The sequence below is a fragment of the Cotesia glomerata genome, linkage group LG2 (genome assembly GCF_020080835.1).
Source record: "Cotesia glomerata isolate CgM1 linkage group LG2, MPM_Cglom_v2.3, whole genome shotgun sequence".
Taxonomy (NCBI): Eukaryota; Metazoa; Arthropoda; class Insecta; order Hymenoptera; family Braconidae; genus Cotesia; species Cotesia glomerata.
Window position 1 is genome coordinate 4,825,462 of NC_058159.1, and position 23,937 is coordinate 4,849,398.

Consider the following 23,937-nt stretch of genomic DNA (forward strand, 5'->3'; position numbering starts at 1 on the left):
AGAACAAGATGACACTGGATATTATCCCAGATTATACTCAGTGATATCTGTGGTGAAAAAAAATTTCAGATAATAGCTAGAAAAATCCAGATTAATCTGATTATTCCAGATTAATTAATCCTAATTAACCCAGATTAATCAGTATAATTATACTGTGTGATATCTGGATTATACTCATTGTAATCTGGATTATGCTAGCTACTATCTGAAATTTTTTTTCACTCAGTATAATCTGGGATGATATCTTGTTCCTTTCGTGTAATTTAGCGAATTTTTTTTTTAATCTGATGAATCTAATAATTTTAATCAATATCGACAGTGATTAAATTTGATACTTGATAAAAAATCCAAACAAAATTTTACCTGTAAATATTATCCACGCCATTCAAAAATTCATCCCACTTTGAAAGCTCAGCAGTGACGTATCTCTCCTCATCCCTAGTAGCGTTTTCAATAGCCTTGACTTGATTGACCAACGAATCCATGCACTCATTGACCTTATCACGTTCATCAGCGGGATAAGCATTCTCCATGAGCTTCCAAGTCCTCCTCAACTCTTCAATACTATCTTCAACATGATTAATCTCGTCCTTCAGTTCAACATACATCCTGGTGTCTTCATGGGATGGCCCACTGGTCGCTTCTCTGCTCTCGAAAACTCGGTACTCAATAGTCTCGAGCCAGGTGGAAATAGTTTCTACAATCGTCACCAAAGTTTCCTCGACAATTATCACATTGTGTTCTTCAATCGCGTGTTTTAATTGCGACAAATTCTTCTGAATACCAAGAACACGTTCTTCGGCATTTACCGGTCGAGAAAAGTTTTCAAGATTCACAATGTGCAAGATATTTGTCAGGTAAGAAGTCTCGTTGACATTTTGCAGATTTTTCAACCGATCGACCACGACTTTCGCTGTCTGTGTTTGTTGTAGAACTTGCGGTCGCTGATCTTGTTTTTCAGCTGCGATAAATTGCTCGGTTGTTGATTTATTCGTCAAAGGGCTCGATCCGTACCCAGATTCAGCGACTTCAGCGTAAGTTTTGACTTCTTTCTTCGCCAAAACTGATTCCATTGGAGAAAGTACTTCTTCATCAGTATCCATCGGCTCTGGAACTTCAATCTTCATACTCGGACGATCTCTACGTCGTGCAATATTCTTTTGGACCTGCATAGAAACTGCAAATTCATTTCCTTTAGGACTAGTACCCACAATTGTCTCTTTAACTTTGAAAGACTCCCGTGGTTCAGATTCAAAAGTAGTCTTCAATTTAACTTCTTGGCTATCAGAATCTCTTTTTTGCTGATGTTCCACTTTTCTGAGATCCAAATCCGTGGTAATTCTGCCCACACTAACATTATTTTGCTCGTCAACAATCTCCCGTTCCTTGGAACCCTTTCGCGTAACATCAGAGTAGGTTAGTTTCATTACCGTTTCTTTGGAGCCTGATTGGCTAACGACTGATTCGAATCGGTGATTGTCTTTTTCGATGCGAGTAATTTCATCAATCGGCTTAACGGCTTTCTTTTTACTCTTTTTCTTAGAGCGTTTACGAGCTTTATCGATCGCCAGGTCGGCGACCTCATTCAAGTCTTCTGAAATGGTATCGTGAGTAACATCAGTTGATTCGCTTTCTTGAGCTGATTTGGTAATAGTATTGTCTGACAAATCGATAGTCGCCTGCACGTGAATTTCAAACGATGAGGTATCTGTCAATTCTTTCTCTGGAGTTTCAACTTTTCTCACTGGTATTTCTTCAACTTTTTTCATCACTAACGAATCTACCTCAGGAACTTTCTGAACGATTTTTTCCTGGACAACCTCAGCCGTTTTCTCTACTTCTCTAAGTTCCTTGATCGGCGAAGACGCTGTTTCTTTAGTGAAAACCCGAGTTTCAGGCATAGTAGCAGTTTCTAATCCAGCTTTCTTATCTTCAGTTTCTTCAAAAGACTCCAAAGTCTGAAGACTTACCTCCGCAGCATCGGGGATACTCTGCACCCCTTCTTCGACAGTTGGAATCAATTCCTGGCTCTGAATCTGCACAAACGAATCCTGAGTTTCAATTTTCTCCGGAATTGTCTGAGATTCTTCTTCCACAGTAACTCTTTTCTCCAAAACAGCTTTCTCTACTAATTCTTCTTCATTTACCACCTCACATTTTTCACTAGCATGCTCCGGCTCCGGGCTTGTTTGTACAACTGAATCAACAGTAGGCGCGACAGTAGTTTGAACTTCGATTTCTTCAACCTTTGGACTTTCTCGCGGGGTAGTTTGCGTTTCCATAGCAACAACTGTTACTTCTTCGATCAAGTTCGTCTGAACTTCAAAGTCACCTTTTGTCACATTCACATTTCCTAAATCTGGACTGCTAGTCTGGACATCAATCTCTACAGTTTTAACAGCTTTAACTTTCAAGTCTTCTAACTCCGGCGAAGTTTGAACTCCCGTTTCTTCCAAAACAGAATCTTGGAATTGAACCGGCGAAGTTTGCTGTTCATTATCTTGAGTCTCTTTTATTCTTGGAGTTTCTTTCTCCGCTTCATCCACCGGTTCTTGAACTTCAGTCTGTGTGTCAATTTCCGTCATCGCTACGGCTTCAATAGGCGACGTCTGAGCCTCTGTAGTCTCCGTTTGAACCGTCTGCACATCAATTTCTTCAGTTTTAACCGTTTCTGCCTTTTCACCCACATCTTGAACTACCAGTCCTGCAGGTTCTTCCTGTTCAACAGGACTCGTCTGAACAGCTTCTTCTTCTTTGACCACTTCCTTAGTCTCAGTTTGCACATCCAATAGTTCTTTCTCCAGTAAACCAATTTCAGTCTGGATCTCCGTATCCAAAACTTCTGTTGGCGACGTCTGAATTTCTGTTGTAATTGTTTGCACTCGTTCAACTACACCCACACTATCACCCATCGGGGGTTGTTGTTGTTTTGCCTCGGGAGAAGTTTGCAGCGAGGTATCTCTGAGCGACTGAAACTCTGCGGGGCTAGCGGATACATCGCGTGTTTCATAAACCGTTTGAGTATCGATTTCCGTGAACTTTTTCTCCCCAAGCTCTTTAACTGGTTCACTAGTTTCAATTCCTCTAACATCTTTCTCTTTCGCTTTACCTTCATCATCTTCATCATTCTCATCACCATTGAATCTTTGCTTCCTCTTTTTTTTCTTTTTCTTCTTGCTCAAATCCTTCTCCTGAATCAAAGAAGCCTCATCGACAGTAGTCACATCTTCAGGTTCATATCCCATCGAAGTTTCCCTCGGGCTCGAAAGCGTCAAAGAAGTCTCAGTAATCTCCAGAACATCTGGCTGCGGTTGCTCGCTCACCTGCTTCGGAGACTCAGAAATCGGGAGATTAAGATCCACTGATTCCGCGATAGTCGTAGCAACAGAACTTCCAGACTCTTCACTAGATTTTCCACCAGTATCTTCATCTTTGCGTCTCTTTTTCTTCCTACTCTTGCGACTGGAACTCGTCTCAGCGTCACTTTTTTCTGGTTCCTTGTACGCCGGCACTTGATCGGGTTCAAAAGATTCTAAAGCGCTGGTTTGAACAATTTTATCCGGAACTACTTCAACGATTTCCACCTGAGTCGGCAATCTGATGTCTACATTCTCTTCCGTAATTCTACAAACATCATCTGGTCGTTCGGCGGTTGTTTTCACAGCAACAAAAGCTCCAGCCTCATCAGTTCCTTCTAGACTCTTGTTGATCATCAGAGAAATTTCCACCTTGTCAATAACAGCCTTAGAATCTCTGGAAGCTCCATCAACGTTACCCAAATGTGTGTGGGAATCAGATGGTTGGGATGGTGATTGTGCCGGCGACGCATGATCGACAGATGGTAGCGATGATTCTTGCGACTCTAACACAACAATATTCTGTTTACCAAGTGATTCTTTGTAACCAACTACAGTGCTGCTATCGTCTGCGTGCTGTACTACTTCTACCGTGCCTGTATCTAATTTCATATCAAAGCTTTCAGTCATTACTGCTGGTACCTCAACAGGCATAGACTTACAGGTATTCTCCGCAACTTCTTCACCAGCTTTCGCATCTATTATCGGTAACTCAGCTTCCTTTTCTCTAGCCTCACTGGAATCAACTCCAGCATCAGGAATTCCTAAAGCTGACTGTAAAAGTTCAGATTTTTCAACGTCTATGAATTTTTGACTTATGTTTATCGACGTCGTGTCATTTACCTTAATTTTTTCCAATTTTTCAGGAGTCTCTACATCTTTCTTCACCTCCTCCTCGATTTCTTCAGACTTCTCTTCAATTTCTTTCAATTGATCATCATCTTTATCAACAATTTCTTCAATAACCGGCTTATCTTCAACTTCAATGCTATCCGGTGTTAATTCTCGAGCAGTAGGCCCAAAGAACGGTCCTTGGAGACTGCTATCAACTTCAGTAGCCTTCGAAACCTGTCTGACAGAATCATCCTTAACAAAGGTCTTCTGCTCCTCCTGCTTCACAACATTGATACTTATATGCGGAATATCTTGCTCATCAATTTCAACTTCATCCGGCTCCTCAACAACTTCTTCAGACATTGTTTCTTTCCCATCAATAATAGTAACCTTGCGAATAGTCCTTCTGGTCTTCCTGATGACCCTCCTAGTAACCTGCTGGACCATCGCGTGAACCGTCGAAGTTTTCGTTTGATAAGCGCCTTCTTCAATTGTAACATTACCTCCCAATTCTGGTCCTATGTCTTCTAACTGGCCATGAATCACTCTGTGAGTGTACTGAGGCGTAGTTTCAAACTGTTCCACACTAACAACCTCTCCCGGAGCGCCACCAGTCGTTATTTTCCCTCCGTAAGTCTCCTTGGCGGCCATTTCGACGCTTCCGTCAGGTCGCGTTCTAGTTACAGTAACTTGCTGACTTCTCATCGTCGCTTCCGAGAAAGCTTGAACTCCTTGAGGCATCTCGTCTCCAGATACGCTGACCTGGTCCATGGAGGTTATCTGCTGGCTCCTCACCAAAGTTCGTCGCAATTTTCTAACAATTATTCTCTTTGTTCCGTCAGCGTCCACGACTACTTCAGTAGTGACGTCGTCCGGCTCGGTGAGAACTGTTTCGAAAGTCTGAGGCGCTGCATGCTGGATACTCAGTTCCGAGGTGGCGCTCTGCTGGGCTTTTGCGTCTTGGTACTTCATATCAACCACTATGTCATCAGCAGAACGCTCTGCTAAGATAAATTGGGAGCTGGAAGACGCGGGAATGTTTTTGGTAGCGATTTCGATTACTTCGTGGGTATCGTCCGCGGTTTTGTAAATTTTTATCGACTCTTGTGTCGACTTAACCCCTTCGTCTATTGATACTTGGACGGGGATAGACTGCATTTCCATTGGTTGAGTTTGAACATCGAACTCTGCTATTTGTGAGGTCGATGTTTGCTTTGTTAGTTGGATTGGTTTGTTTTGGTGGTCTATTATTAAGCTCTGTCCAGTTTGGAGGGATACGTCTGCCCAGGACATTGTGCCCTCATCCCCTGAGTGGATAGAGGGCGCTTGGTCTAAGGTTATATCGTCGTGATCTGCTAATTCTTCGGAAGCTTGAGCGGACTCGTCTTCCTCGATTTCCTACAAAAAATTCAAATGTTTTTGATCTCATTCGTTAACACTTTGTCCGTTGATGATAGTGAAGATGATATTGATTGTTGAGATAGGGTATTATTATTGATTGTACGAAAATTTATATTTTTTCGCATAACAAATGTTCAAAGAATTGCTCATTATGTGTTGGCGCATTAAATTATTGATAATTAATGCAATTTTTTTTAACTTTAATAAAATTATGTTGCATTAAAATTAAATTTGATGATGTTGAGAAGATATCTCAAGTCATAAAATATTTTTGTGTGATAGAACAGATAGCTCGCAGCAATCTCAAAAATTTATGTAAAGAATTTATCTTTCGGAAATATATTTAATGTTTTTAAACAATAATTTTCTTGCCGATTTAAGTTGCGGAATATTCTTTAAACATGAGTTACAAAATAGAAAAAAAATATTTAAGATATCAAGATGAGAGATGATAGATGATGAATGATAAAATATAGTAAATATTTAATGAATATTTATTGTAGAAATAAGACAGTAAATAAAAATTGGGGTGCGATGATAAAAATTTTAATACGAAAAAGTACAGTAATTATTAACTGATATTAACAAACATTCTGTATGTAATTACATGCAACGTATTACAACCATCACCTTATAATTAAAAGGGGTAAATAATAACAATTGTACTTTATTTATTAAAGTGCCCAACAGTTAAACAAACAGTATTAATATTATACAAACAAGATAAGAACGATTGACAGCTATTCTACCAACAAAAATAAAAACAATTAACTGATAGAAAAATTCAGTAATAATTAATAATGTACAGTAATTATTATTATTAATATTAGCAAAATTATAAAGAGAGTCAACGTGAAAGCATAGTCCCGCATCCATGCGCGAGTTCCCAATTTTTAACTTTTATCAACACAGTTTTTTTTATTATTGTAATTTATTGAAATGAAATTTTTATCAGACCATTATAATTCAATTTCTTGACTAAACAATCACTTTATACAAATTTTGAAGATATTTTGAGTTTTTAAAATTTAGAAGTTAGTTTTTTTGTTTAATTTACAAATTGAATAAGTTTAAAAAATTTTATCTCTTTTGAAAATAAGATTTAATTATGTGTTGAGAAAAATTAAATAAAATTACAACTAACTCACTCGTAAATGGCTTTTTAAACTAAAAAGCCTAGTGAGACTAAAAGTAAAGTATTAAGACTAAATAACCGGTGGTAAAATTACTAGAATATAGTAATGGGTGTTAAAATAACCGGTCATAAAAATTAAAATTGATAAACACTAATAACAATATTTTATGTTGCACAAACATGAGCAATATCTCAAAAAAGAACAACAATTATCGGATATTTTACCACTGGTTATTTTTTCACAAGTTGAATAGTAAAGTGACCTAAAAATAGATAGCAATTACAGCAGAGAAAGTGCGTGAAGAATATGTGAATCAGCGTAAAAGATAGTCTACAAGCCCAATTGCTCTAGCGCGGTACCCCAAATTAATAAATAAATAAACAATAAACAATAATTAATCATCAATAATTCTTGATTAAGTGACGACTAAGTGACTAAGCGTGTCCCGTCACCGTGGCACGATGATTGTAATTGGTGAACAGCCCAAAAGCCCCAGTACTCCCAGACTTGTGAGTCTCGTATACCTGCTGCTTTTGCTTCAAACGGGTGTAAGTCTCCAGCAAGGCTGCTCTCAATGAACGAGCAAGTTCGCTCACTTCTGGCAGTGTTTCCAGCTCGTTCATTCTTTGGTTTCGGGCCTCCAATTCGCTCAGAAGCGTCTGAAAAAAGTTTATCATGAAAAGTCTTGAAAATCAACATTAAATTCCAAAATATAAAAAATATGAGCAATAAAAACCTGGTAGGAAAGAACAGACTGCTGTTGGCTGATCATCAAGACCAAGTTCCTCAACCAGGAGTCAGTTTCTTCCAAGAAAGTTTTATAAAGCGCGACTTGTTGTTCCCGTTGATGCTTAATCTCTCTAGCTTTGCCCAAAGCAGCGATCCCTTGCTCCACTTGATCAATAAGCCCAGCTATCCGCTCGCGAAGTCTTGTTACAGGTGCAATCAGTTTTTCGCCTTCAACTGCTTCAATTTTGTCCAACTCTTTTTGGATTTCATTGCTTCTTTGGTCGTGCTTGCGCAACTCACCAAGAATCACCTAGATTTGAAATAGAGAGACATTAGCATTAAGTAAACGGAGAATTGTAAGTTAATTAACTTGAAAACTTACTGCTAGTGCTGATAGCATGTTCTCCAAACTATCACGTGGTAAACTGCTGAGTGACTCTTCAAGCCGGCTGACAATAACTTCCAAGTTCTCCACGGAACTTTCTAAGCTCTCCTGCAAGCCCACAAATCGATTTAGTATTGGAATACAGCTGTAACTAGGGTTCTATGTGTTTAGACATTATATGTTTAATTAAATCACTCGCGTGCACACTGCGGCGTTAGGGCTCCGTTTAATGTCCAGGCGACGGATATTAATGGAAGATTATCTTATATTGTATTAGCTTTTTACGTTTTTATAATATAATAAAATAACACATCAAACGGATTAGATAAACCTGTGAAAAAATTAAGGATTAGCTTTTAAAGTCACGACATATCAGCGTCCAGTGTGTCTTTTGCGTCTTCCGGGTCGATTTGTAATAAAATATAATACTTTAATAAGTTAATAATGACATATGGACGCGAATAAGTCGAGATGATAACACTAATTATTGATGATTGGTTTAATAATTATAGATATTCTTTATGAATGGATGTTAGAAATTCATGCGCTGATTTAGAAAGCAAAAACACTTAGCTGATGAGTAAATTTGATGGAAATTATAATATACTAATATAATACCTATGTATGTTACATATAAATATCTAATCATTAAATATTTTCTGAATTTTGGATTAGATATTCAAACATAAAGTATAAGTAAAAATAAAAATAAAAAAAGTATATTATGAAATGATAAATGGAAAATGATGATGAATGCATGAAGTTTTGGAATAAGTAAATAAACTATGAATGCAACAAGACTAAGCAACACTGGTTGGATTGTGTCGCGCACCTTGTACCCGTGAACTGGATCATTATCGACGACAATAGTTGTGACAGGTAATTCCTGATCATTAGTACTGCTTAGCTGTTTAGTTGAACCGCTTATTTCTGTACCTAAATGCTGTATGGATGGATGGGCTTGCGAGGATGATAAGTGATAGTTTGAACAAGTTGAAGTTGAAAAAGAAGAAGAAGAAAGAGGTCGAGAAATGGTTTGATAGAGAGAGGAAGATAAATTAGGAACAACCGAAAGTTTTTGAGAGTGAGGATCATGGTCCCGTGGGTCCACTCGCGATGGGCCTTGCCCGAGAGATAAGTATGTACTGTAATCATTCCAACTACCAATTCCGCCGGGCAAATCCGCGACAAGACGCTCCGTTTTAGGAGTCGATGAACCGCTGTGTGCATCAAACGACGGGTCTTTAGGCCCTTTATGACCTTTGTCATTATTTTTATCATCGTCATCGCGGGGATCGTAAGAATGTTTAATAGTTGAGACCTTTTGTTTGAGCTTAGAAGACTTCTCTGCGAAGAAATCGCGCTCTGCGTCGTGGTAAGCTCGTTTGTCGAGCCAGAATCTGTCGCAGCTGATGAACTTCAAGGCCTCTGATGGAGATGGACGATCTTGTTTGGGAGAAATTTCTGGCGAAGAAGCTTCCTCTTCTGTTGCGTGGCTAATCACTACAATATCGTCGTCCTCGTCGATGTAAAACTGCACTTTCGAGGATGGTGTTTCGCAAATTTCTATGGAACAATGTTCCAAAGAGGCACTGGATGCAGAGTTACGGGACATGAGGTTTGAAGTACCTTTGCTTTTAGGCAGTGGAGAACGAGATTGTGGAGGAGGCTCTGTTGGTGGCGCTGATGGTGAATCCATTGGTGGAACTACAACCATGTCGCGAGGCAAGGAACTTTCATGAGCAAACTCGGCTGTTTCAGATTCGCTAGTGATTACGCAGAAGCCAGAGTCTTTGCTGTCTTCTGAAGTTAAAGATTGGTCTTGTGCTGATAGATCAGATTCTTTAATAGCTGGTTCAGAAGGTAATTCAGGTGGAATTTCTGATTTTTTAGGAATTTCAGACTCGTTAGAGTTCTTTGAAACTTCTACAGGAGTCTTTTCAGCTTTTTTGTTCTTTTTTTTATCCTTAGATTTTTCTTTAGGCATTGGACACAATGTTACTTCAGGTTCTTTCTTCTTGTCATCATCCTTTGCATTAGTAGTCATAGTTTCTTTAGGTTTTTGTTCGATGGGTTTTTTAGGTGACTCTGGTTTTTTGTCTTCAGATTTTTGGACCTGTACGTTGGATTCTTTTTTAGGTATTGGACAGACTGTTTCTTCAGGTTCTTTCTTCTTGTTATCAACCTTTGTACCAATAGTCACAGTTTCTTTAGGTTTTTGTTCGGCAGGTTTTTTAGGTGATTCTGGTTTTTTGTTTTCAGATTTTTGAACCGGTTCACCTGACTTTTTCGATGGTTCTGATTTATCTTTCAATTTTTCAACCTGTTCTTCTACTTTTTTAGATTGTTCGGGTTTGTCGAAAGATTTTTTAACCTCTTCGTCTGCTTTTTTCGGTTGTTCTGGTTTATCTTTCAATTTTTCAACATGTTCTTCTACTTTTTTAGGTTGTTCGGGTTTTTCTGCAGACTTTTGAACCTGTTTTTCTGGTTGTTTTTGCTGTTCAGGCTTACCCGTAGATTTTTCAGGTTGTACAGCAGGTTTTTTAGGTTCTTTCTTTCCAGATTTTTTCGCTTGTACTGCCGGTTTTTTCTCTTCAGGTTTCTGAACTTCTTTAGTTGCTTTCTCTTCATGTTTTTCAGATTGTTCTTTAGGCTCTACTTTTTCCTCAGGTGTAACAACTGGCATCGCAGATTCTTCAGATTTTTGAGCTCCTGCAACTTCAGTTTTTACTTCCGGTTTTTTAACTTCTGGCTTTTTAACTTCAGTCATTTTTTTTGCTTGTTCTTTAGATTTCTTCGACTTGTCACCTTTTTTATTTTGAGGCTCAGATTTTTTGTCCTCAACTTTCAAAGGCTGTGTCTCAGATTTTGTACTTTCTACTTTCGCAGTTAGGACATCAGGTTTCTCATCAGCTTTTTTAGTTTCAACTTTAGCAGGCTGTACTTCAGGTTTCTCATCAACCTTTTCAACCTTCTCACTTTGAACCTTTCCACCCTCAGCTTTCACTTCTTTATCTTTCTGTTTTTTCTTCTGTTTCGATTTACCTTTCGAAACTTGTTGACTTTCAACAACTTTAATTTCTTCTTTAGTTTCACTTAATTTCTCAACCTTTACATTATCAACCAAAGATTCTTCCTGAGTTCCCTCAGTAGCTTTTTGATCCACATCAGCGGATCTTACCTCAGGAGCATTTTCACGCCTATTACTTCTCGATCTGGACCGTGATCTAGACCGCCTCGAGCGTAGTTCTTTTCTGTTCACATACTCCATAAACCCTTGCTCATCCACTTGAACCAAATTCTCAATGGGTTCCATGGCCACTTCCTCAACAACTATTTGAACCGCAGGTTTCGGATGGTCTACTTTTTCTACACTCTTTACAACTGGCAGTACATTTTCAGGAACTTCAACTTTCTTTGCAGCAATCGCAGCCCAAGAACCCTCCGCTTCATCAGATTCTTCGGTTTTATCCAGCGATTTTTTGGTTTCCAGAACTTCGGGCTTAACGACCTCAGGCTTTATCGCTTCAGGTTTGATTATACCTTCAGGCTTTTTAATTTCTTCAACTGTCTGCGGGGATGGTGTAGCAGATTTTCCCAATACTTCAGCGAAAGATTTTCCCAATGCTTGCAAATTTTCTTTTTCCAAAGCATTATCTTTTTTATCGGATACTTTTTCACTTTCTTTCTGTTTTTCGGCATTGTTTTTCTTCTTTTGCTTCTTAGACTTCTTACTAGAATCTCTGGATGTCATTGTCGATGACTGAGTTTCCAAATTGCTACCAGATGCAGTTGGTTTTTCTACAATTTGGCTAATTTCCTTCAACTCTTTCACTTTTTCTGAAACTTCTTCAACAGGCTCCACATTGTCATCATCAAAATCATCATCAATGACCATCGGTTCATCCAAAATATCCATCCAGGAATCATCAGCCACCAAACGAATCTTCGGTTCTTCTTTAACTTCCTTTTTGACTTCGCTAACCATGACATTACTTGTTTCTGAATTTTTTTTAGAATCCTTTATATCTTTATTTTTTCCTTCATCTTTCTTATCAGATTTCTGTTTCCCCTCAATCACTTTTTCTTTAACGTTATGAGTTTCTTTTTTCTTTGTTAAATCAAAATCTCGTAATTTATTTTCAGCTTCAATTTCCTTAGCGAGGAAAGATTCTTGGACAATTTTTTCCTGAGTGCTTGATTTCGGCATTGATGAGCTCAGCGTCTGGGGTTCAATAACTTTGACGACTTTGAAATTTTGATATAAATTCTTCTCAGCCTCGCGGTAAGTTTCATAATCCGCCCAATAAGGATGCTTGAAATCATCTGCGATGCATTTTAATTTATCATCACTAGTTTCTATTTTTTGATCACGTACTTCATCTACTTTCATTTCACGTTCCTTTGAATGTTTGGTTGCGTTATATTGATCCGTTTCGTAAGACGAGGTACTTTCCGTCTTAGATCGAGTAGTTTTTCTGTCCTGTACACTTCCAAATAGCGAAACATCATCCTCTTTGAAACCCATGGTGCTCAAAAAGACATCGCCTATTGATTTTTCCGTACTCTTAGCATTCACCTCAGTTGTCGAGATGACTTCATCTTTAGGTACTCGAAGAGGATCTTTTGCAACGACGTAAGTAGTAGTGAGATTCGCTTCAACACTATCTGGACACAGAGTGATAATCTCTTCTCTCTTCTTTTCTGTGCTAATTGGCAATACAGTCTCCAATATCTCGACAGATTTTTCTGATCCAACTGTCAACGAAAGTACTTCAGAAGTTGTAACAGTTGTCACAGTTTTTTCAGTGATCAAAGCCTTGTCTTTTAGATTTTCAGAACTTTGAATCACCGATTTATCCATCTGGGAGATGGAACTTGCTGTCTGTGACACAGTTTGTTCTTCGGATTTAACTCTAGTGTCGCATTTCACTTCCTTCTTAGCTTCCGTGTGGCCATTAGAGTGTTTAGTTTCGCCTACGCGTATCCTAGATTCTTTTAATGGCTCAATATTTGTTTTACGATCACTTTTTATTTCTTTAGTCTCTACTACATAAGTCGGAGCTATTTTTTCTACGATAACTTGCTCTTGTGGTTGATTTTTAGGCTTGTTTTTTAGTTTTGTTTCTTTCGGCCCTGTGACTTTCGGAGATTCAAGAGATTGCTTAGCAGGAGAGTCTTTTATTTTTGGCTTGGTATCTTTAAGTGATTCGGGTGTTTGTTGAACAGAAGTACTTTCTTTGATGTCTTTAGTTGCCTCAGGTTTTGGAGTAGAAGGAATCGGTTCTATTTGATCAGGTTGCTTCTCTTTGATATCTTTAATTGATTCTGGTGATTGTTTAACAGGACAATCTTTAATTTCTTTAGTCGGTTCAGGTTCGATATCAATAGCTTTTGATTCTATCTTCTCAGTTTGTTTTTGTTTGACATCCTTCAATTTTTCTGATTGTTTTGGTTCATTAGTTGATTTCACTTCATCGATTTGTTTTACTTTCTCTTCTTTAGATGCTTGAATTATTTCCATAGAAGCTTTAGATTTATCGACAGTATCAACAATTTCCTTTGCCTTCTTTTTCTGCTTAGACTTTTTAGACGATTCGACTTGAATTTTTCCGTCAGAAACTTTTGATTCAGTTTCAATTTTTTGAGCTTGAATTTTCTGACTGATATCTTTAGGTTTCAATTCTTTGACAACTAATTCTACTTTTTGCTCTGATTCTTTTGTTTCTATCTGAGACATGTCAGTCGGTGATTTAAGGTCTTTGATTTCTGGCTTTATTCCTGTTGGTGACTTTGCTGATTTGTCCTCTAGAGCTTTTGAGTCTGCTTTATCAATTTTAGCTTCACCGTCTTTTGGTTTATTTTGTTTCTTCTCTGCAGCCAATGACTTGGATGGCTTTTCTTCGACTTTTGATGCTACTTTATCAATTTTAGTTTGTGATTTATCTTTTACTTCTGTAATTGTCTTCTTTGGAATTTCAACTGATTCTGATTTTTCGGTTTTCGTTTCTACCTTTTCATCTTTTACCTTATCTTGTTTCATTTCTCCAGGTAGTGGTTTATCTGTAGCTTCTGTTGACTTTTTCTTATCATCCTTAGGTTTGTTCTTATCATCTTTTGTTTTTTCTTTTGTAGTAGTAGTAGTAATAGTAGTAGTTTCAACTACTACTACTGCTTCATTTTTAGACTCAATAGATTCTGACTTTTCAATTTCCTTTTCTCCTTTATCTTGTTTCGTTTTCGACTTGTCATTTTTGACTTTTTCTTCTGGTTTAGTTCCTACAGCTACTGGCTTCTCTGAAGACTCAGTAGACTTCGTTTTCTCAAGCTTAACTTTCGCTATCTCTGATTTTGTCTCTACCGATGTTGGTTTATCTAAAGACTCAGTAGAATTCGTTTTCTCAAGCTTAGCTTCCGCTTTCTCTGATTTTATCTCTACAGATGCTGGTTTATCTGACGACTCTGTAGACTTTTGTTTCTCAACTTTAACTTGAGGTTTTTGATCCTTTGTCATTTCTATAGGCAATGATTTCACATCAGAATCTTTGGAATCAATTTTATCAATTTTAGGTTGCGACTTATCACCTTTTTTCTTCTTTTGCTTAGTCTCAACCACCGATTGAACCGTCGTTTTTTCAAAAACCTTCATTTTTCCTTCATCTTTTTTCTGAATATCTATCTTCACCGCTTCTTCTTGCTTTATTACATCAGACTCTTTCTTAGAACCTATTTCTGGTTTTCCAACCTTGGCTTCCCTTTTATCACTCGTCTCTTTTTTAATTTCTTCTACCGACTTTTTATCAGAATCCTTAGAATCTTTTTCAACTTTAGGTTGTGATTTATCCAAAGACTCTCTAGATTTTAGTTTTTCAATCTGTTCTTTCCCTTTTTCTGATTTTGTTTCTACAGCTACTGGCTTATCTGAAGACTCAGTAGACTTCATTTTCTCAAGCTTAACTTCCGCTTTCTCTGATTTTATCTCTACAGATGCTGGTTTATCTGACGACTCTGTAGACTTTTGTTTCTCAGCTTTATTTTGAGGTTTTTGATTCTTTGTCATTTCTACAGGTAATGACTTCACATCAGAATCCTTGGAATCAATCTTATCGACCTTAGGTTGCGACTTATCACCTTTTTTCTTCTTTTGCTTCGTCGGAGGCCCCGAATTATTTGCTTTTTCATCAGTAACCTTATTTACTTCATCTTTCTTAACTTCTTCAATCGGTGATTTATCATCCTTCGATTTTTGCTTTAACTCGTGAACCAATTTATCTCCAGAAGCCTTCTCTTCTTCTTTAACCTTCTCTTTTCCTTCTTCAACCGATTTGATTATCACTTCTTCTTTAACTTTCTCACTTTCAACCTGCTTATCCTTTTTCTTCTTTTGTTTTTTACTTTTACTCTCTTTCTCTTCTAAAACTTTAGCATCTTTTTCTTCAACCTTTACTTCACCCAAATTAAATTCTACTTTTTCCTCGTCCTGTTTAACTTTTTCATCAACCAAAACCTTGTCCTTATTTTTCTTACCTTTAACCTTTTTCTCTTCAACTTTTCCATTATTAATTTCTTTAACAATTTCTTCATGTTCAACACCATTTTTCTCCACTTTTTCTTCTTCCTTACCCTTCTTCTCAATTTCTTTAGGCTTTGGTTCTTTCTCTTTCACTTTATCTTTAACTTTCTGCTTATCTAGATTCGCAATTTCTTTAAGAGCCTTATCAATTTCATCCTCCCTAGACTTATCTTTCTTCTTCTTATTCTTTCGTTTCTTATCTTTTTCATCTTTCTGTACTTTATCATCTTTCTTTGTCAGCTTATCATCATCTTCCTGCACTTTATCTTCTTTAATCGGCACTTTGTCATCAATTTTCTCCTTTTTACTCTCAACTACCTGACAAACTTCATCAATTTTCTCTTGAACCTTCCCAACTTTATCCCCCTTTTTCACTTTTTTAGTACCCTCCTTCCCCTTTTCAACCTTCTTCTCCTCCATTCCCTTCTTCTTTGATTTCTTAATCGTCCCCCAGTTCCTATCATCTCTCCCCTTTTTATCCTCCCGATCATCTGGATCACTCTCAATTCTCCTCAAAAGCTTAGCTGGCTTAGAAATTTCATGAACCAGTGTCTCTTCAGCCAATTTCACCGGCGAAGGAGTCCGTTCGGGCAAACCTTGAGACAGAATCTTAGCATAAGAAATACCAGAGCCTCTAGCTTCAGTAACCTGTTCCACCTCCCTATCCTCAATCTTCCCCTCATCTCTAACTTCCACACTCTCATTCTGATCAATTGTCTCATTAACAGTTGGCAAGCTCACTGCACTATCAACGACACTCACATGATCTTGCACTTGGCTCTGGCAAACCTGACCCTCGCCAAAAATTTCCGAATTATAATAAATCATTTCACTTTGTGGGCACTGAATGTGAGTCTGTGAATAAATATCAGGGCTGCCAGCGGTCATGTAATTCTGCTGAGTGACATAATGTTCGGCGTACCCGATATGAGGGTCATAAGGATTCAAAGCCACTTCCATTTGTTGTTGTCCCGCCGGATAAACGTAGGATCCAACTGGATAACCTAGTCCAGGGTTGAAAAAGCTAACTCCGATTCCAATATCAACGACATCAGGCATCGCAGCATTGTACTCGTAAATTTCCGTTTGAATTTGATTCGACGGAATTGAATACTGATTCAAAGTGTTATTTTGCGACCATCGTTCCTGCAAATTTTGATCTTGACTCACATGATCAACTGGTTTTTCAACCCTGATGTCTTCCATTGATTTTCCAGCAGAACCAACGCTTACCCTCCTTTCTTTCGTCAGGGTAGTCATTCCGTACTCATGTTCCGAGTCTGTAGTATAAGAACCAGGTCCTTGAGCTTTTCTGAGGATATCTGCGTAAGAAGTAGACCCAGGAATCCAAATAGGACTAGGTGATCTTCTCCGTGTGTCTTTTGGAGCAAGATTTGCCGAAATGTGTTCCCTGGTTTGAACATGTTCTTGCACAACTTCCTTGTTAGCCACCTTGATCTCGGGAACTTTTTGGTTGCGATTGTTCCTGGTAGGAGATCGTCCTCGACATTTCTTCTTGCTGTCTTTCTCCACCTTTTCTTCTTCTGGCTCGCTAATCTGAGGTAGACTTACTTGAGGTATTTGAGGTATTTGAGGTACTTGAGGACGAATCACCTGTGGCCGATGAATTTGGTGAGTTTGGACACCCACGAACTCCTGCTGCGCGCGATAGGGGCTAGAATCTCTTGAACTAGGACTCATTCGCCTTGCTGCAATGTCTGCATAAGAAGCAAGTCCTGTTACTCGAGGAGTAAGCTCACTTGGAAACGAGTAGTATGGGTCGATTTTGTGAATCTCGTCCACCAACAGCCTCGTTCGTTGACGCCAAGACTCCATTTGTGTCTGCAAGGCCTGCGCGACAGCGCAACAGCCAAAGAACATTTTATTTTATTACGGTTCTCTTTCGAATATTTTATTGGATTGTTATTTATTATTTATTATTAATTATTAAGGGGTGGAATGATAATGATTATAGTAATTATTTTTCTATTTTTATTAATAAAACTAGCTAATAATTTTATTTTTAAGGCACTTTATTTATTCGCTGACCAAAGGTCCATACAATGTAATATAAGAAAAATTCATTGGAAAATTTTATTTATAGTAATGATAATAGTTAAGTTTTTTTTTTATAATTCGCGACTTTGAGATGGAGAAAAAAATTTTTTTTTCGGATTATAAATCCTGAAAAAATCGCGAGTGTATAGAATATTACAAAAATTATCAAAACTTTGGTAGTTTTAAATAATTTCGACAGTTTAAATTTATAAAAATTGTCAAAATTTAATTATTTATTATTATTATTATTATTAATAACTAAACTATCAGGGATCTAAAAGCTCTATATCCGGCGTTCCACGTTGTATCAGCAGCTTAGAGCGCTCGCTACGCGCCTGGATTTTACTTTGGAGAGATTTTATTTTTTCACGGTGTATCTACGATTTTTTTTTACGATGAGTAGAGAGATTGAGAAGTTGAGAAATAGATGAAGAAATAGAAAGAAAAGAGAGAAGATAATGGAGTAGGAAGGGCGTAGGGAAGCGATAAAAAAATAAACAAAAATATTCATAATAAATGACATGATGTATGAGTGATTTTGTTCGAAACAAAAATAAACAAAATAATATGTAGTAATTTTAAATAAAAAAAAAAAAAATATTGTTTATGTTAAATTGTGACGGGAAAATTTACTTTGTAAATTACACCCGTCAAAAATACAGAGGTGACTTGATTAAGACGCTTGTATTGTTATTTTATTAAATATTAAAATTATTAATTAATAATTATTCATAACATGAAACAGTCGTTTTCCTACCGGAAGACGAGGACGATGATCGTGATATTATTTATCTTTATATTTTACAATATTAATTGAATATAATTAAAATAATGAAATAAAAATAAGGAATATCCGTTTTATTGAACAATTATTCTAGTGTAAGTCAAGTAAAATGAAAACATAAACACAAACAAGCAAAATCAAGTAATCTCTGTGAGATAACATAAATAAACACAGACATTATAAATAATTTTATTAAAATAAAATTCTTTTTATTTATTAAGATACCAACCAATACCTCGTAAGCGATGACCACCGATAACCATGTATGTTAATAATTATAATTAATAATTAGTGGTTGTTATTAACAAGCTGTTTCAAAAAATTTTTAGCTTCAAATAAATTAATAAATGAAATATTAATTAATTAGTGTGAAAGGATCCAAATTTTGGGTCAAATATTGAAGACAAAAAATTATAAAAATTTTTATGAGGATTTTATCAAAAATTTTTATGTTAATTATGAAAAAAAATTATGAATTTACAACTAAGAATAATTTATCCGTATCTTCAATTTTTTTACCCAAAATTTTTTTCCAAGAAAAGTTTCAAAATATTGAATTAAAATCACTGAAACTTGCACACTAAAACTTCTCAGCATTAAATTAGTACAAGCGTGTTATTAAAACAATGACTGGCAGTGTAATTGGTTGGTGATTGTGTGACAATTGGTGATTTGTCTAGGTGCGTGATTAGCTAGTGACAAAGCGTACTGTGAAACATTGTTATGAGATTGGATTAATAATAAAATAAAAATTAGTGAAAAATAAATCCATGGAAACACTTTGTCAAAAAATCCACTCTCAAATTCTCACTCACTCTACCCATGTCACCAAAATGTTTTCAAAACGGGTACAAATGCATTCGTTATTTTCAATATTAGTTTGGTAGTCACTTCTAACTACATGACATATTTATTTAAAATGTTATTATTATTATTATTATTATTATTATTATTAAATGAATAAAAACTCTCAATACTGGTCAGTACGTGCCTTAAATATTACACAAAAAAATAATTACTCGGTGGTGGTTTTGAATTGGTATCAATGCGACGCTGCAGTAGCATTTTGTCGGTGCGTTTTACTTAATAATTAATTATCAATAAATAAAATCCACGTGTATACAATATACATGTAAAATGTGTAAGTAAAATATAAATAAAAACCTACCTGTTGCTCTTGCATAGCTCTTTCACGATCGTTCGGTAAATAAGTCGGGCTTAAAGCCGAGCGCAATTGCTGTTCTACTTGAATTATTTGGTGTCTTAATTGTTGTATTTCCTACAAGATAATTAAATACAATTAAACCTGTTAGATAGTTAAATTATTTATTTAAAGCGCGTAAATAAGTGAGTGTCGAACCTGTTGGTATTGATCTATTTGGGTGAGACAGGCCTCCAGAGACGCCGTTTGCTCTTTTACAGTGTCGTTTAGGAGATTAAGTTCATTAATCATTTCATCGGCGGTTTCCGCGATTTTGTTGTCGCCGCCGATTCCAGTCTTAAAGTGTACCTGAAGTTTTTCCACGGAGAACGATATCTTTGTTTTCTGTATCGCGATATCGCTCACCATTTTCTCCCTAATCGCGTGCTGATCTCGGAGGGGTTTCTTTTTGTTTTGCGCAGATTCTAAACTCTGTTTCGCTTTTTCTAAGAATGTTTTCACGTCTTTGAACTTTTTCTCACACTGTTCCCATTCTTCGCTCGCTTCTTGTAGTAATGCGTTCTGAAATTTTTTTTTTTTAATAAAAATCATTCCTCATCCTAGCTTATGATAATAATTTATAATTCAAGATAAAAAAAAACCCACCCTTTCTAATAATTGACCTTCAACTTCAACCTTGGCCTCTTCGGCCTGTGCAAGTTTTTCCGGCAGGTCACCTACGCTTGTGAATTGACCAATAACTTCCAGTTCTTTCCCCATGTCACTTAAATTCTTGTTTACTTGCTTACAACTTTTAACAGCCGTCTGCAAATAATTTATTTCAATCGCTAGTTTTTTTTTCTTCATATTCAAAGTTTTATACCGGAAAAAAAATTTCAGAAATGGATTTGATACTTTTATAAATGTCTTTTGTCAGATTGATATTTATAATTATAGAAATTATTTCATGTAATCAGTGTAATTAAGTACTATGGATGATTTGATAAAAACGATAATTATATTTTAATTGATTACTTGTAAATATGTTTAAAAACATTTTTACAAGGTAATTTTTTAATGATACTAAAAAAAACAAACTAACGATTTAGTTAATTTTTTTTTGACATTTTTTTAAAAATTAAATGTAGAACTTTTTGATACTGAAAAAAAAATTTTTTTCGACGTAAACTTTTCTTTTTAAAGAAAATTTTTTTTTAATATTTTATCTCGCGATTTTTTTGCTTATAAAAAAAAATTTTTTTCTCTTGAATTAAGTTAATTTTTTATCGGTGTATTTTTGTATCAATATTGTACGAAAAATCCATTTCCAAAATTTTGTCTCCTCAACAATAAACACGAAACATACCGAGTAATCGTGTAACCTTTGCCGAGTCTGAACAAGCGTGCTAAGTTTAAGAGGTTCTTTCAAGAAAAGTCTCTTTTCCTCAGTCCAAGCTTTGACAGACTCGTAAAGAACAAGGAACCTCTGCCAAGCGTCGAGAGAGTCGCCAACCTGTTGCTTCTTTTCCTCGAGCCAGGACTTGACTTGGGCCAGCTGCTCAGTCAAGTTGGCGATGGTTTTGCCGATCAATTCTTTTTCGTTTTCATCGCGGGTATTTTCGATAATCGTGCGTCCGTTTTTGGTCATTCGCTCGCATTTGTCGGTGATCGGAGTGAGCTCCGTCTGAATAAGTCGTAAAAATTCCCGTAATTTGAGCGGCTCGACGGACCTGTCCTGAACCTTGAGTTCGGCTTGACGAATCCAGGCCTGGAGCTCGTCGACGTCTGCCAGATAGTCGGTGCGGATTGTCCTGGCACGCTTCTGCTCACGTTGCTTCTCTTCCATGGCTTGTACTGCGCCCTCGGCACTCAGCTCCAGAGAAGCCAATTTCTGTGCGAGGTCACTAGGTACCAGCTGCTGGCTTGCCTGGTACCGCGCCTTAGTGTTACCAGATAGTTGTTTTATCTCCTCGATTAACCCCAGCAGCTCCTCTCGCTGCTTTATTAGCGAATCTTCAATTGCCTGCTGGTCGATGCCGAATACGTACAAAATTTTAATCTCCTCGTTGATTTTCTCGAGTTTGTCTTGCAGCCGTTTTATTTCTTGCTCGTCTGCTTTCAGCAAATCAAGGTCTTCACGCGCTTTTTTTGATTTTGTGTCAAGTGAACTCACGAGCCTGCAATTTTATTTTATTTTTTTCTTGCTAGTTTCTATTTTTAAATATTTTTATTTTTATTAAAAATGAAAATCAAAAAATCATAGTTTTATAAACTTGTACGGAAATTTTTAATTTTAAATTGAAAAAAAATTTTTTTACGTGAATAATTTCATTACAAAAATAATTTTGGATTTTATGATAAAAATCAAAAGTTAAAATTAATTTTATTATTATTTTTTATCAAACTGAGTTTATAATAAAATATTTATCAATTTTCAGCTAAAAATTATTTTTTTGGTAGTTTTTATTTTTAGATAATTTTATTTTTATAAAAAATTAAAATAAATAATTGTTATTCTAAAAATTTGTCCTAAATTTCTGACTTTTTAGTTAAAAAAAAATTTTTTAGGTCAAAAATTGATATCGATTTTTTAGTTTTTATAAAAGAAAAAAAAAGTTAAAAAAAATTTTTTTCCTACGGTCTAGTGTGAAATATTTATCAATATTCAACTAAAATAAATTTTTCTAATTTTCTTCCTAAAAAAAAACTCACAAACTTTCTTTCACAATAATTTTTTCTATTTATAACTCCTAGTTACTTAATAAAAAAGTTAAGCCCCAAAAAACTTAAAGCATCGCGCGAAAAGAAATCCATGTGGAGTATCGTGACATCATCGCGGAATCTATTTACAGAGGAACATCACACTACAATAAATAAAAAAAAACTCGAATAAAATCCACGTGTTCAGAATCAATAATATCATTCTAAATCATCAATAGCTCATATGACATGAGTCATCTTCTTAAAAAAACATCAGCCCGGTAACAAAAACAAAAACAAAAACAAATTAATAAAATGGATAACTACAAACTCGAACGAGGACTCGAATGTTACAGCCGCGACTTATCTGGCACACGTCCTCATGTACATGTTTACCAGCCGGATTTTAAGAATCTATAATTACTCGTGACTCCCTTTTATTTTTTACAACAAAAACAATGATATTGCACCGCGTAAAATAACTATGAAGTCCTGCGCAGTAAAAACGCGGGAAAAAGTTACGCGCTTATCTCAACTCGAAAAATTCCAACAAACTAATAATAATATAATTACAATCACAATAATAATAATTATAATACCGATTAGCTCACGCTCGAAAATACATTAACTTCACTAAAATAATTAACCGCGTTAATTAAAAATAATTACGAGCTATCAAAAATTTAATTTCTCAATACCTATTTTATCAGCTTGGAAGATAAAACTTATAATCACTTGAGTTATTGAAAATATTTCAGATATAATAAATATTCAAATAATTTAGAATTAGACCTACTGTACTATTTATTTATTTGATAAATAAATAAACGTACAATACAATAATTAAAAAAAAAATTTGAGAACGGCGCGGCGCGGTCTAAGAAGCAACAGCGATTACGGTCGAAAACGTTTTGAGGTAGCAGCGTCTCAACTCGCAGTTATAGTTTTTTCGACGGTCTATGACGACGCATGCCCACTAAATTACACAAACACCTATTTTAAATTCACAGTTGTATTTATGTTTTATGTACATACATATATGTAGAGTATTTACAATTAGACTAGACCGTGTGCGTGTGAGTGTGTGAGATAAATAGAATTTATAATACAACTAGCAAGACTCAAAACGCCGCGACGCCGGTACGAAAATGCAGCACCGCGACTAATAATAATTCAGGGGCTGCTAAAGAATCTACAGCAAAGCTAATTCAAACTCTATCTGAATATATTATACGAATACTAAGTAAAGCTCCGTGTTCTCTAGCTGATGCTTCTTAAGGTCGCGGAAACGTGCCAACGACTTTTAGTCAATCAACTCAAACTTTTTTACATTTTAAATAACAATTGCTGTTAGCAGTGTCAAGATATTTGTCAAGACATTATATATTTTAGTCATAAGTTATTCGATGAGAATTTTTGTTACTGATATTTTGCTTTCATCACAGAAACTCATTTTTGTCTAGAAAAATTTTACTGATAGAATTTTTTTTAATTATTTAGGCTTCTTAAAATTTTTTTAAATCACAAATATTTTTTATAACTTAATTATCTGCTGTTTTTCTTTAATAAAAAAATTTTTTTAATTAAAGTTTTTTTAATACAAATTTTATTGTCATTAAAAATTTTTGGCCAAATTTTACCTTTAAAATTAACTTTTAGAATTTTAAAAATTAATTTTATTCTTTTAATTTCAGTAAAAAATTGGTAGAAAAAATATTTTATTTTAAATTTTTTAATAAAAATTAATTATCTTTTAAGTATTAATTAATTAACCTTATTAAATTTGAATAAAGTCTTCTATCAGTGTCTTTATTCTAATCACTATAAATCTTTACTTCAC

General features: G+C 35.7%; 1 protein-coding gene across 19 annotated transcripts in view; it reads right to left on the minus strand.

Moving 5' to 3' along the window:
• The window catches only part of LOC123259892 (nesprin-1), a 91,088-nt gene that overhangs the window by 21,440 nt on the left and 45,711 nt on the right, over positions 1 to 23,937 (minus strand). For 14 of the 19 annotated variants that reach the window (XM_044720680.1, XM_044720677.1, XM_044720669.1 and 11 more), the window contains 9 exons: positions 20,764 to 21,574; positions 20,064 to 20,222; positions 19,617 to 19,979; positions 19,425 to 19,535; positions 8,674 to 17,265; positions 7,839 to 7,949; positions 7,464 to 7,766; positions 7,252 to 7,386; positions 364 to 5,588 (listed from right to left, as the gene is read on the minus strand). In XM_044720680.1, the coding sequence (XP_044576615.1) occupies positions 364 to 5,588; positions 7,252 to 7,386; positions 7,464 to 7,766; positions 7,839 to 7,949; positions 8,674 to 17,265; positions 19,425 to 19,535; positions 19,617 to 19,979; positions 20,064 to 20,222; positions 20,764 to 21,574 (15,810 nt within the window). Of the gene's footprint in view, positions 1 to 363; positions 5,589 to 7,251; positions 7,387 to 7,463; positions 7,767 to 7,838; positions 7,950 to 8,673; positions 17,266 to 17,464; positions 17,850 to 19,424; positions 19,536 to 19,616; positions 19,980 to 20,063; positions 20,223 to 20,763; positions 21,575 to 23,937 lie in introns of those variants that run through there. The other 5 variants (XM_044720687.1, XM_044720685.1, XM_044720673.1 and 2 more) reach the window with 4 other exon arrangements.